This window comes from Diabrotica virgifera, chromosome 3 (genome assembly GCF_917563875.1).
Source record: "Diabrotica virgifera virgifera chromosome 3, PGI_DIABVI_V3a".
Taxonomy (NCBI): domain Eukaryota; kingdom Metazoa; phylum Arthropoda; class Insecta; order Coleoptera; family Chrysomelidae; genus Diabrotica; species Diabrotica virgifera.
Genome location: NC_065445.1, coordinates 217,976,184 through 217,992,197, shown reverse-complemented (window position 1 = coordinate 217,992,197; position 16,014 = coordinate 217,976,184). Strand labels below are relative to the sequence as shown.

The window sequence follows — 16,014 nt, the reverse complement described above, 5'->3', positions numbered from 1 at the left end:
TTTGTCATTATTGTTTGTTTGACAATTTGGTATTATTCAGTTTTGTACTGTTATAGTTATTTTATTTAGTAGTTAGTTATTTGTGCATTAAGTTTGAAAATAATAAATAGTCTTGTATATTGAGGAGGAAAAGAAGAGTTGTAAATTTCACATATGACGAAAAATTGAAGTTAGTTGAATTGCCATTATTGAAATAATTTTAAAATATATAATATGTTGAAAATTGCTTTTTATTATTAATTTTTTAATGACACACTTTTAGTTATATCATGAATGGGTTTTTGAAACACAACACTAGTTTGTTAGGTAGTAGGTAGACTACATAATTTTGTCAATAGACCTGTAAAAAACTCCAAAGGATTTTCTATATTTTCCAACACATATTATATTAATAACATAAAAGAAAATACAAAATTACAACTAATAATATACCTAATATTACAGAATAACAGAAAAATTAAGGTAAGAAGCAAATTATTGACAAACGTCACAAGTACATTAGTCAAAATTGTAAAAATATAACCCGACTGTCAACGATAAGTAATACCTAAAGTTTAGGGAGATCGAAATCCGTATCCTAACGTAAGGTAATGCTTAAGCGGTTTAGGCAATTCTTATCGTATAGTGAAATCCCTTTTAGAGTTAGGAAGTACCTAAACCCACTTAGGTAATTCTTAAATATTTAGGTATCGTTGGTGAAATCGGGCAATAGTGTTGCAAAAAAGATTAATTTGGGATAAACAAATTAAATATCTAATAAACTATTTTACCAATTGCTTTAAAATTTAGCAATTAGAGTATCATTTAAGCACCAGAAGTCTCAGTATTCCGTGTAATAAGAAGGTTCTAAGTTAATTTTTACATAAGTTATAGAGAATAGAGTTATTTAAGAATATTTATCTTCTTCTTCTTAAGGTGCCGAGACCGCTTGGCGATCGTTGGCTCTCATGTTACGCAGCATATTAACAAGCATTGTCTTATTTACAGCCGCACGAAATAGTTTAGTGCTAGTTTTCCCAAACCATTGGCGTAGGTTTTTAAGCCAAGAAGTTGTACGGCGGCCCACACTTCTTTTTCCCATTATTTTACCTTGCATGACAAGGTGAAGTATGTCATATTTTTCTGGGTGACGCATTATATGACCAAAGTATTCCAATTTGCGCCTTTTAACCGTGTTCACTACTTCGCAACTTTTATTCAAACGTTGCATAACCCTTTCGTTTGTGACTCTTTCTACCCAACTGATCTTCAGAATACGGCGGTAGACCCACATTTCAAATGCTTCTAGGTTTTTTAAAAGCGATTCTGTCAGTGTCCATGCTTCAACCCCGTAAAGTAGTACTGGGAATATATAACATCGGACCATTCTTATGCGAAGTTCCAAATTTAGATCATGACTGCACAGGATTTTCTTAAATTTCATAAAACTTGTTCTTGCTTTGGCAATTCTACTTTTTATTTCTGTACTAGGGTTCCAGCTTTCATTAATATGAGTACCCATATATACAAGATTACTTACTCGTTCAATTGAGTCATTACCGATTGTTACGTTATAGTTATTATTATTTACGGCTGCCTGTTTACTAATAACCATAAACTTTGTTTTTCTTGCGTTGAGTTTGAGTCCATATATCGCGCAGAATGCCACCATTCGATTCAATAACGCTTGAAGATGTTCAATTGATCCAGTCAGCAACAAGGTGTCATCTGCGTATCTGATATTGTTCATAAGCATACCATTAATGAGTATTCCCTCTTTTGCGTTTTCCAAGACTTCATTTAAGATTGTTTCAGCGTAAAGATTAAACAACATTGGTGACAATATACAGCCTTGTCGAACTCCGCGCTTGATTTTTACTGCTTCAGAGCACTGATTCGCAACCCTAATACATGCAGCCTGGCCCCAATACAAATTTGCGATTATTCTAATGTCCCTACCGTCCAGACCGGTAGTTTTGAGAATATGTAGCATTTTTTCATGGCGAACTTTATCAAAGGCCTTTTCAAAATCAATCGCACACATGAAAACGTCATGATTTACATCTCTGCATCTTTGAATTAAAACTTGGGTTGCGAATAGTGCATCACGCGTTCCAAGGCCACAGCGAAAACCGAATTGAGTACTTGAGATTCTTTCCTCAATTTTTCTATATGTTTTTTGATGAATGATTCTAAGAAACGTTTTCAATACATGACTCATTAGGCTGATGGTGCGATAGTCGCTGCATTTTTTGGCTCTGTGTTTTTTTGGTAGTACAACAAATGAGGATTTAAGCCAATCTTTAGGAATTTTTCCGCTTTCATAGATTAAGTTGAACAATTTCGTAAGTATCTTAATGCCCTCGACACCTAAAAGCTTTAGTGTTTCTACGTAAATCCCATCTGGTCCGATCGCCTTCCCGTTTTTTGCGTTCTTTATAGCGTATTGCACTTCTTCCTTAGTTATTGGAGGACCGCTTATGTCATTTAGCGTTTCTAGTTCGCTTCTTTCATCATCGAATAATTCCTTTATATATTCTGACCTTCGATATCGATTATAATTTTTCCGTTTTTGTCTTCGATTAGTGGAGGATTACATTTTTTATTCAGTCCTACAACTTCTTTCAGTTTTTTGTGCATATTGAATGCGTCATAGATACGCTCGTAGTTCTCAATTTCTTTACATTGTTGTTTATGCCACTCTGATTTAGCTGATCTTATTTTTCTTCGAATCATACTGTTTAGCTTTTTGTATTCTGTCAGATTAGCATTCTTAAATTTTTCTTCTTGCATCCATTAAATTCAATATCTCTTCTGTCATCCACTGTTGCTTATTCCTACGCTGATTTTCCATTAGATTTCTGCATTCTGATTAGCATTCTGAATTTTTATTTCCCAATTTCTGAAACTGATCTTCTAATTTATCGATTATATATAAAATAGAATAGAATATTTATAAAAACTCAAAATTTATTATTTATTTTGCAATTTTCTAAGGAACCAATAATGATACACATATTCAGCGAACGCCATATTAAACTTTTTTATACGATTTATTAGTTTATTACTCTCAAATTTGTTTAGAATACTTCACTTTTTAGTAATAGACGAAAAAAGCGAAAATTTACCGTTTTTTGATCTTCACTTGTTTATAACTATGTATATCATCAAAATCGGTTGCAGGAAACATAATATAGGTTATTATTATAGATGGAAATCTATAAAAATCTTGGTTCTCTGGACTAATAAGTAATTTTGCAAATAATATTATTATTTTTAGGAATAAGGTACATTGGCGTATTAAACCTACAGTTTCAAACAGCATCTTCGCAGTTCCTGCAGAAATATTGCTAGAACCAAATTCAACAGCATCGATCCCAGTTGATTATTCTCCTAGACGTATGACAACTTTGGATAGCAATGATACAGTAATATACATTTTTATAGTCTATATAATCAATGATAGTAGATGTCTTGTTCTATTGCTATGTTTTACTTTTTAGTTGATCTTTTTATTTTTGTCTGCTTATGCTCTAGCTTTTTCAACACATAGTTCCGCATGGCTTTTAGTTATTTTGAAGATCTGTGTCTGGTCTATTATTTTGCCAGCGTTTATAAACGTTTGTATTAGTCCAGAAAGCCACTGCGCATCCGCTAGGAAAAATATTCCGATTCGGATTTTTTGCACAATCTTACTCAAAAAGGACCCCTTTTAACAAATTTACATGTTGCCAGGACCAAAAGTGGGTCAAAATTCTTTTTTGTTTTTCTCCTAAAAATTATTTTTTTGCATAGAACAAAGTTTCTTTAGGTTTTTTTGGATCATTCCAAATAGAAAAGGTCTTTAGTGACTTTTCTCTAAAGTTGATAGTTATTGACATATACAGGGTGTCCAGAAACTCTACCGACAAACGAAGACAGGAGTTTCCTCAGATAATTTTAAGATAATTTAACCCAATTCACCTAGCCGAAAATGCTTCCTAAGGGAGCTAGAGCTCTTTGAAGATGGCGTCATGTAATTAGTTTTTCTTAAATACCTTCAGAACACTTTTATTTAGAAAAACGAAAATTTGTGTGCTTATTTACTTTCTAGAGATAGATCGATTTCATCCATTGCGAATTTCTAGTACAGGTCATAGGCGTGCATTTTGGGTAGGGCAACGGTTGTTTTATCGCATAACTTTTTTGTCTTTCACTTTCAATCATTTCCGACACTGTATTATTAAATTGTGAGGTATTCCAGTACTAAAAGGTACTCTTGCTTTAAGTCAGTTGGACACGCCGTTTTCTATAAAAATCGATTTGAAAGTTTTTCGTTTTTGGTATTTGAAAAAAATATTGAAAAAAAATTAAAAATAAACGATGTATTTTACAAACTTAAAGCAAGAGTAACTTTTAGTACTCGAATACCTCATAATTTAATAATCTAGTGTCGAAAATGCTTAAAAATTAAAGACAAAAAAGTTGTGCTATAAAATAACTGTTGACCTACCCAAAACCGACGCCTATGACCGGTACTAGAAATTCGCAATTAATAAAATCAATTCATCTCTGGAATATAAATAAATGTACCAGTTTTCGTCTTTCTAAACAGTTTTTTTTTAAATTTTTTTTTTGATATTCAAAAAACGAAAAATTTTGAAATGGATTTTTATAGAAAACGGTGTGTCCTACCGACTTAAAGCAAGACTACCTTTTAGTACAGTGGAACCCCGTTAACTCGGATTAATCGGGACCGCGGCCGATCCGGGTTATCGAAAATTCGGGTTAGCCGGAGAAAATGGTAAAAATTATTAAAATATGGTATGCTTACAGATAAACTCCGTTATAATTGGCACACAGACACTTGTAAACCACGTTCGCGTTCCACACATACAAAGCGTCGTCGAGAGTCTCATTTTTAGCTTTCCTATCTTTGCACCGATTGTCCAAACTGTCTTTTGTTATCATTTTGAAACAAAAAACAACATTTTAAGTTTTATTGCCATTACAAACACAAAATCTGAATATATTTACGAACGATTACAGAACGGAACGAACAATGCGACTTTACTACACACAATACCGTCTCGCAACGAGAACGAACTTATGTTATTTAATAAGAGTGAAGACTAAATCCATTGTTTGAAAAAAAATTTTTAATAGTTTTTTCTAAACAATGCTAAGACAGTTTCAAGTAAATAAAGGATACTACAGATACCTGTTGGTTTCGATAACACATTTTTACTAAGGTATATTAAGTATCAAATTACACAAATACGCATTATCTCTCATTGTATAATGTGTTTGACATTGAAAATTGAAACGAATGAACTACATAGGAATTCGCTAAAGCGACAAATTTTTACGAAGAAAGTTTATTATGATAATAAAATTAGCCTGAAAAATATAAGATATTATAGTATTCGAACAATATGTTTATAAGGAAAGATAAAAGAAAATATTTTAAGATGTTGAAAAGAAATTGGAAAATCCAGCATAAAGGACATACATTTTTATTGTTGTAATGTTTGTCTGATAAAAATCGGTCCTGGTTAGCCGGACTTCCGGGTTATCGGGGGCCGACTTATCGGGGTTTCACTGTACTAGAAAACCTCATAATTTAATAATCCAGTGACAAAAATACTTAAAAGTTAAAGACAAAAAAGTTATGGGATAAAATAACCTTTGCCCTACCCAAAATGGACGCCTCTGACCGGTACTAGAAATTCACAATGGATGAAATCAATTTATCTCTGGACGATATAATACACGTACTAATTTTCGTTTTTCTAAATATAAGCGTTCTAGAGGTATTTAAGAAAACCTAATTACATGACGCGATCTTCAAAGAGCTCTAGCTCCCTTAGGAAGCATTTTCGGACTAGGTGAATTGGGTTAAATTATCTTAAAATTATCTGAGGAATCTCCTGTCTTCGTTTGTTGGTAGAGTTTCTGGACACCCTGTATAAGCGATTAAAAATTGAAAAATTGCGAAATCGTCCATTTTTAACCCTCAAAAACTATGTGAAAAACTGAAAATTTGAATGTTGCCAAGGTAGGTAGACATTCTTTAAACAGCGATTGAGGAAATCCCGAAGAGCTTTTTGGAATACAATATTTAAAACTCCTTTGTTTTTTAATTGCTAATCAAGCGTGCGCGACACTATTTTCCACCGTTGCATGTGTATACTAGGGTGGTGCGAAAAAAGCCAAGTTGATAATTCCGTATCACTATAGTGCGTAAAAGCTGCGATTGGTAATTACAAGAAAAACAAAAAAAATAATTATCCAAATCGGACTTTATCTTCCGATCTCGCAACGGACTTAAAGATTATGAAAAAAATAAAATTTTACCTTTTTTTCAAAAATTTTTATTTATCCTTCGAGTACGTTTTATTTATCGCTATAGTAAAATTTATTTACACTTTGCATGGTTGAGTATTGTTTTACGCATTTAACGGATATTTTCCGATCCCGCAAGGTCAATCAAAATCTATAAAATTTGAAATTTTTGATGATTTTGAAAAATTAAAAACCATTTAGTTATCTCATTTTTTTGTTACATTGTGAAGCTCTTCTCTTGTTTAGATATTGTATGATAATATTTAAACAACTCAGGTCTCAAAACGAGGGAGTGGTTGCACTTCTAGCTCCACACGCACCCTTCTCTCCAACCAACCAATGAATGTGTGTTTTTTACATTATATTCATATTATGTACATTTCGTTTTCATTGTTTGTGTCCAGCTCTCAAACACCAACTTTGCATTGTGATTTCTTGGTAAAATCTGGCAGCATGGACCTTGATTTAAGTGTTGTCCTGATGCATCTATCTCTTGATTGAGGCCCACATACATTAGCATTAGACGATGCTTCCGTGGCCAACTTTAGACACCGCTTATGAGCTGGCTTGTGGCAGGGATAGTTTTGTACATTCCACTCTGGCATGTGGCCCGATGTAATACAAGGAGTTATATCTTCATTTGAAACTCTTCGAGGAAGTGGTGGAGAAGACAGTTTTGCAACATTCCAGTGTATTATTTTAGTTTAGTCTTGTGCTTCATAATTTCAAGTATTAGGGGAAAGGAAGCACATTAGAGAGCTAGGGCCAAGGAGAGTGTTAAAATCCGGACAGACTAAAGCCAAGGGCAAAGGTAATTGAAATTTCATCCCCCTACTTTAAATTTTCAAACACAGGACTACACTGAAATAATAGACTGGAATGTTACAAAACTATCTTCTCCACCAGTTCTTCGAAGAGTCTCAAATTAAGATATAACTTCTACATCGGGAGACATGCCAGACTGGAATGTACAAAACTATCCCTGCCACATGCAAGCTGACGAGCGGTGTCTAAAGTTGCCCACGGAAGTATCGTCTAATGCTAATGTATGTGGGCCCCAATCAATAGATGGATTCATCAGGAAAACATTTAAATCAAGGTCCATGCTGCCAGATTTTACCAAGAAATCACAATACAAAGTTGATGTTTAAGAGCTGAACACAAACAGATGAAAAAGAAATGTACATATGTAAATAATATAAAAAACACACACTCATTGGTTGGTTGGTTGGAGAGAGGGGTGCGTGTGGAGCTAGAACTGCAACCACTCCCTCGTTTTAAGTTCTAGGTTGTTTAAATATTATCATACAATATCTAAACAAGCGAAGAGCTTCACTACGTAACAGAAAAATGAGATAACTATATGTGTTTTAAATTATCAAAATCATCAAAAATTTCAAACTTTTATAGATTTTGATTGACCTTGCGGGATCGGAAGATATTCATTAAATGCGTAAATCTATTTTTTTTTTATTAATCTACCATGCAAACTGTAAATAAATTTTACTATAGCAATAAATAAAACGTACAAGAAGGATAAATAAAAATTTTTTGAAAAAAGGTAAAATTTCATTTTTTTTTCTCATAATTTTTTGGCCTGTTGCGGGATCGGAAGATAAAGTCCGATTTGAATAATTCTTTTTTTGTTTTTCTTGTAATTACCAATCGCAACTTTTCCGCACTATAGCGATACGGAATTATCAACTTGACTTTTTTAACACCACCCTAGTGTATACAGTATGGTGCAAATGAAGGGAATAAATTCGTTATTTCGTAAACCGGCGACTTTAAGGAAAAATCCCGAAGCAGGTCGATTTTTATTTTTAAGTTATGATATTGTAGCATATATTGTATACTAGTGACGTCATCCATCTGGGCGTGGTGACGTAATCGATGATTTTTTTAAATGGGAATAGGGGTCGTGTGCTAGCTCATTTGATAAGTTCTTCAACTCTATTCAGCATCATAAACATTTACATAATTATTTATACAGGGTGTCCAAAATTTTTTATTAAATTAAATTATTTGATAAATTATTTGACAAAAAAAGAAGAATGTATGTAATTTATTTAATTCAAAAAAATTTTACTGCTTTCACAAATCAGAAAACAGAGTTTATTATACAAATAAACATTGGTTTTCGCTTAAATCAAATGTTCAAACTTCCAAGAGGCAGGTGGCTGGCGGGAACTGGCTTGAACATTGAATTTAATCGAAAAGCCATGTTTGTTTGTGAAATAAACATGTTTTAGTTTTCGGGTAACAGTAAAATGTATTTTGAAGTAAATAAATTACATACAATCTTCTTTTTTTTTCAAATAATTCAATTAAAAACTCTTTTTGGACACCCTGTATAAATAATTATGTAAATGTTTATATTACTGAATAGAGAATTGAAGAACCCTTCAAATGAGCTAGCACAAAACCCCCATTCTCATTTAAAAAAATCATCGATTACTGTTTCGGGATTTTTCCTTAAAGTCACCGGTTTATGAAATAACGAATTTATTCCTTTCATTTGCACCATACTGTAGGACACATGCAACGGTGGGAAATAGTGTCGCGTACTCTTGATTAGCAATTAAAAAACAAAGGAGTTTTGAATATTGTATTGCAAAAAACTGTTCGGGATTTCATCAATCGATGTTTAGAGAATATCTACCTACCTTGGTAACATTCAAATTTTCAGTTTTTCACATAGTTTTTGAGGGTTAAAAATGGCCAATTTCGCAATTTTTCAATTTTTAATCGCTTATAATATGTCAAAAACTATCAACTTTAGAGAAAAGTCACTAAAGATCTTTTCTGTTTGGAATGATCCAAAAAACCTAAAAAAACTTTGTTCCATGCAAAAAAATTTTGGGAAAAAACAAAAAAAACGTTTAAAAAATTTTTGACCCATTTTTGGTCCTGGCAACATGCTAATTTGTTAAAAGGGGTCCTTTTTGAGTAAGATTGTGCAAAAAATCTGAATCGGAATATTTTTACTAGCGGATTCGCAGTGGCTTTCTGGACTATATTCCTTTTTATTGGGCTGTGTTTTACTAACCCTATAGGTCATTTTATTATCTAATTTATTTTTCTCCATTGGTATTAACTAACAAATTTTATTTGGATTAGAAAAAAAGCTGTGGTGATGAGGAGGACTTTCTCAATAGAGAGGGAGAGAGAAGAGGGAAAGATACGCTGAAATATCACCAAGAGGAAGATATAGACTTTATTGAAAAAGTCAAAGAAACACAACCAGAAACGCTCGAAGATCAAGACAAAAGAATTACCCCCACATCGTCAAGAGAAATAAGTGAGCTTATCAGAAACATGCACCTGGTCCAGATAATATAACAAAAAGGCTCTGAAGTATCTTCTAGCGAAAGCAATGGTCTATTTAACAAATACATTAAATCGGTGTAAAGATTAATTCCCAAACCGATGGAAAAAAATGCACGTAATCATGATACCAAAACCTGGAAGACTAACATATTTCCACAAAACTACTGGTCGATCAGCTTCCTTCCAGCAGTCATAATTCAGTCAATTTGTACTCTACGATCTCCCTAGTGGGAACGTTTTGGGGTAGTTATGATTTCTTTCATTATATATGTATTTGGGCTGCCGAATCCCAATATGAGGTGTGCGGACAAAATTTCGTGACAGAACATTGAGTAAATCACGAAAAAAGCGAAAAATTTCTGCTTTTTCCCCTTTTTTGCTTAACTCTCGAAAACTATTAACTTTTAGTTAATGGTCTGTTAACAGAAATTAAAGTACCTACTTATAATTCTCTACAAATATCACTATCTACTTTTTTTCAGACGAACCGTTCGGTCTAAAGAGCAAGTTGAAAATTGCCAATTTTCAACAGTCTCTGCAAAACACACTTTTTACCTTTCAAAACTTTATTTTTTATTAGAATGCTGTCATTTGATAAATTTCTCCTAGTTTTCTGCCCAAATAATTAAGAAGAAATAAAAAGTCAAAATTGTACAAATTTAGTATCATAAAACTTCACAATCACTTCGATGTCATCGTGTTCTCTCTCAGGGTATGATTGCTCCATCGTCAGCTTCAGAGGGTCATTCTCCTGGAAAATAAAAGAGGTAGTGCGATACTGACTTCTGATCATAATATATCAAGGAGAGATGAATGATTACGAAATAACTTGTGAGATTCTACAGACCTCTGTCTCTTTCTTCAGTCTCTTCTACAGCTATATCAAAGCTATTTTTCGGGAGCTCAATGTTGTCACACAGTCCTTCACATGATGTGCAAATTGGGGAACAATGGAGACCCGCCTTTCTGCATCCACAATTGCGTTGGCAGCCCTTTTTACATTTACAAGAAATATACCGTTGTAGTGAGTTTGGTGCAGGGCGCAGGATCCAAAGTGGTCGGCACTGGCACGAGACCACTAGTAGTTTTTTTCCAAGCCCATTCACTTGGATCTTTTTGATGCTCGTCAAGTGTGGCTTGATATAAAAAAATATAACCATTGCTGCACCTGATAGTAAACTCTAAGTGAATTTTTTCGTGCAGCAGATTCGGTAGGGGGTAATGAGGCAATGTTGGTCTTATTTTTGTATGATGGAGATACGTATTGCCTGTATCTCAAATCGTTCAGACTGGTCTCTTTTTTTTTCATATAGAGGCATTCCATATGAGAAACATGTTTCCTGCTGTAGCAACCTCATCCTGATGTGCATTAGGATCTTTAAAAGTCTCCATAGTTGGTTGCAAGTCTGTGTTCCCCTGCGGGACTTCAAGGAATTTCAGTTTCCCCTGATTAAACAATGCGGCAGTAGTATCACAACCACTCATCGCATGACATGCGATCCTACATTGTAGGAATACGATATGGTCCATTAGGATTTTTTCAGCAGCCAGACGAGGGTTGTAGAAGCTTTGCAAGACCTTTCCTTTTCCTGGTTTCAGAAAAAATATATTTTTTGTGTTAGGACTACACAGGCCAATCAAAATGACCAGAAGGTCGATATCTTCCCCCACCACTGTCACATGTCCATTGGACGGTGCCATCTCAAGAGCTGTCGTAATAATTAGAATAGCAGCATCCTCCACAGGATGGAGGATGTAAATTTATCAAATGACAGCATTATAATAAAAAATAAAGTTTTGGAATGTAAAAAGTGGGTTTTTACAAAGATCGTTAAAAATTGGCAATTTTCAACTTGCACTTTATACCGAACGGTTCATCTGAAAAGTAATAAGTAAATAGTGATATTTTTAGAGAATTTTGAGTACTATAATTTCTGTTAGCAGACCATTTACTAAAAATTAATAGCTTTCTAGATTTAAACAAAAAAAAACCGGAAAAAGCAGAAATTTTTCGTTTTTTTCGCGATTTACTCAATTTATCGTCCCGAAATTTTGTCCGCAAACCACATATTCGGATTCAGCAGCCCAAAATACATACATAACGAAAGAAATCGGGACTACTCCAAAACTTTTCTAGTCAAAACACAATTTGATTGAATTTTCAGTAAGATAGTAAAGAGAGAAATCCAATTCAGATTTCAAACAGAGACAGATATGCTAGATTCAGATTCAGAGCTCAACACTCCGAACTACAAGTACTCAGAATAAGAGAGGACATAACAGATAAATTTAACGACAACCAACACACAGAAGCAGCCCTCTCAGCCCTACGGGGAGGAAAAAGGGGGAAATTTTCCCCCCAAACAAGGTCCTAAATGAAAGAAAAAAATTGTTGAAACATAAAAATATATTAGCTGACATGAAACTTAAACCATGGACTGAGGGTTCCTACTTATACAGGGTGTTGGTAAATAAATATGAAACATTTCAAGGGCTAATTCTACATGAAAAATAATGCCGGTTTGGTCTATAAACATATTATGTCCGCAAATGCTTCGTTTCCGAGATAAGGGGTGTTGAAATTTTTATTTCAAACTGTCAATTTATTTATTGCTCTAAGACCAGTTGAGCTATGAAAATGAAATTTGATGAGTCTTAGGAAGTAGTTATTGCGCATTTTTTGACATGCAATTAAGAATTTTGTATTCATCATTGGCGCTCATACGGGTGATAGTCTGAATTTTTTAAAAGAAAAATATAGTACCCCATCGAGATATTTTAAAATAAAAATTATTTTTAAATTCCACGTTTAATTTTTAATAAAAAACCTTTCTTGTCTTTTTTTCATATGGTGTACCGTTTTTATGCAGAAAAATAAAACATCTTGGCGCGTATTTTTCATTTCTTAATACATTATCAAGAACTATCCAATATAATAATACTAAACTAAAACAATAACAGAAAATATTACTAATAAGATCTAAACTAGGTGCAGAGCTGCCAGAAATGTTTAAAATGATCTCCTTTACAGGTAACAGAATAATTTTATATTCATCATTGGCGCGCGTAGGGTAATGGTCTGAATTTTTTAAGAAAAAAAAAGTACGCCTCTGAGATATGCCAAACTAAAAATCATTTTTAAAATTCCTCATTCCATTTACGACAAAAAACGTTCTTGCCTTTTTTTCATATGCGGCGCCGTTTTTATACAAAAAATAATAAAACATCTTAACGCTTACAAAGTATTTGAGGTAGTTTCCATATGCATAGAAACTTAGTTCAAATACTTTGTAAACGTTAAGATGTTTTATTTTTTTTTTTTTTTCATAAAAACGGCGACGCATATGAAAAAAGGCAAGAAATATTTTTTGTCGTAAATTAAACCAGCAATTCAAAAATGATTTTTAATTTGACATATCTCAGTGACCATTTTTCTCTTAAAAAAATTCAGACCATTACCCGTAGGCGCGCCAATGATGAATACAAAATTCTTAATTTTATGTCAAAAAATGCGAAATAACTACCTTCTAAACCTCACGAAATTTCATTTTCATAGCTCAACTGGTCTTAAAGCAATAAATAAATTGACAGTTTGAAATAAAAATTATAACACCCCGTATCTCGGAAACGAAGCATTTGCGAACATATGTTAACAGTACAAACCGGTTAATATGTTCATACTTATTTACTAACACTCTGTATATTGAGTTCATAATATTGTAGACTCATGTTTTGTGAACATGTTTTTTTAATTTCTCTGATATCTTTAAAAACAAAGAAAGTTGGTTAATGCTCTTTAACATCTGTTTTAAAATAAAAAGAATAAAAATACCGAATTACCACTAAAACATAACAACGACTATAAAAAATTTTAAAACCAGAAAGAAACTTAACGTAAACTGATATTGCTTGTTATTAATCACTGATGAGTTCTCATTAGTGATTAATAAGATTCGTGTTGGGATTGTGAGAGAGCTAATTCAAAACCTGAATATGTATCTCAATTAAATATTGAGTATCATGCAATAACATGAAATTACTTCCTATATATTAATTCTACAGGGAATAAAGTGTAGAAAGAAACAAAATCTCTGTAATGTACCTTTCGCTATTTAAAGAGCCTCCACGTAAATACACTAAATCCGTGCTTGCTGTCAAGGAAATTCCACCCCAAAACATCGAAGAGCCTCCATTAAACAATCTCTTCTCTAATATGTTGCGCTGTGCATATCGCTCACCTGCACTCAACGAAAAATGTACGTAATATCAATAAAAATGTTACTTCAGACAACAAACGCAATACTTAAAATTTGTCCAATTCTTGGTTTTATTGGAACAACAAAGCGATGTTCATCAATTCATTATTATCGTTAGTTGAGCCAATGTATTCCGTTTATTGAATGGATAAACATTCATTATATATACCATAATATCACTTTATTGATATTACGAACTCTGTTCATTGAGTCAACGAACACTATTCATTGAAACAATAACGTCGTTAATTGACCGACGAAGACTATTCGTTGTGTCAATAACAGTGTTATTTCTCCTAACGTATTTCGTTTATTTCTACAATTATTTCCGTTTATTCTTCCAATTAATTTCGTTCATTTCCACAATAAATACGGTTATTCTTACAAGCAATTCTATTCATTCTTACAATCAGTTTCGTTCATTCCTACTAGAAACGCATTTTAAATTAATAATTACTGAATACATTAGCCCAATGTATGATAATGATTAATAATAATTTTTTAAATCCCCCTTTTTGTCCTAAACCTAATCGACTTTACACTGTGTGATTTCTCATAATATGAGAAATCATATTATGATTTCACTTATACAGTGCGCATAAGTGTTACACTCCCCCCTTATTACTTATTTATTTTTAGCACATAAGATTTTTAAAATAATCAAGGTATATTATAACATCAATGTTTCGAACTTTACACGATCCCTCTTCAGGTGACAGGCATAACTTTGATTTTTTTAAATGGGAATGTACATCATGTGACAGCTCATTTAAAGCGTTTGAAATAGTGATTCCAAAAATGTATAACACTTTAATCCTTTTTGAGAGCGCAGGTGCAAAATTTCTATCGAATTATTTTTAAACGCATTAATTTTTTTGGTCATTCTGTTCAGAACCTTCGAGCTGAACACATGTAATTAAGAAGCAATTTGTCTAATTATTATCTTATCATATTGTAATTAGTATAAATCCATCGTTATCAAGAAACCGAAAAACAATACCCAAAAAAATTGTTAGTTTTTAATGCTAAAATAATTATCCAGTAAGTAATTTCTACATATCTAATTACTACGTTTATCAACATAAATATACCGAAATATAAAGAAAATAGGCCAGTATAATATCAAAATATGTCGGAATGTTTTAAAAATTCCTAGCTATAACTAGTGGAAAACTATGAGTTACCAACACGATAACCAGGAACAATCTACTAGTTTTCCATGCAGTGAGGACATAAATCCATCAATTAGAAGAAACAGCTTAGCACGAACTCCTCCACCTGTAAGAACTCAAAAAGACAGTTCCAATCCACTAGATGAACAGCAGAAAATAGTCAAAACATGCAACAACGATCTACAATCACATTTATCAAATTTTCAAATAGATAAACCGCAAGAACATCCAGATGCAGATGCAGCAAAAGGTGATGGTGAATGGGTAGCAGTCCACCACAATAAACGTCAACGCAATGACGACAGTCCCGATTTGAAAAAAACCAAACAAGCTACACTCAATGATTATTGGCTGAGTAAAACTATTCATACATCTAACAGATACGAGTTACTTGAAGATGATGCATTTCGTGAAGAAGTTGTAACGTTGGAAGACCGAAGAGAGGAACAGCCACCACCCATATTTATACAAAATGTTGAGCGTATCAAACCACTACAGGATTTACTACAGCAGAAAACTACAGGTAAATATACTTTAAAATGTCTTGCTAACAATCAAATTAAAGTTCAAGCTGATTCATCAAAAACCTACTCAATAATCGTAAAATCTCTATCAGAAAAAAATACTCAGTACCATACATACCAACTGAAATAAAACCGAGGATTCCGAGTTGTTATACGTCATATCCATCCTTCAACAGATCCAGAAGATATTAAAAAAGCATTGCTGGAGCACGGGCATACTGCACTGAATGTCTCTAATATTAAGCAAAGAGGCGCAAAGAAAGATCTGCCACTATTTAATATAGAACTGGCTATTCACAGCAATAATAAAGATATATAGGAGATCACGAAATTACTCAACACTATTGTCACAGTTGAGGCACCGCATCCAAAGAGGGAACTACCCCAATGTCAAAGATGTCAACATTTTGGCCACACACACAATTATTG

At 33.1% G+C, this 16,014-nt stretch overlaps 1 protein-coding gene across 1 annotated transcript in view; it reads left to right on the top strand.

Annotated features, from left to right (window-relative positions):
- LOC114331342 (hydrocephalus-inducing protein-like) overlaps nucleotides 1-16,014 on the top strand; it is a 691,883-nt gene that overhangs the window by 589,109 nt on the left and 86,760 nt on the right. The window contains exon 67 of the mRNA XM_050647266.1: nucleotides 3,260-3,407. Coding sequence (XP_050503223.1) covers nucleotides 3,260-3,407 — 148 coding nt within the window. The remainder of the gene's footprint in view (nucleotides 1-3,259; nucleotides 3,408-16,014) is intronic.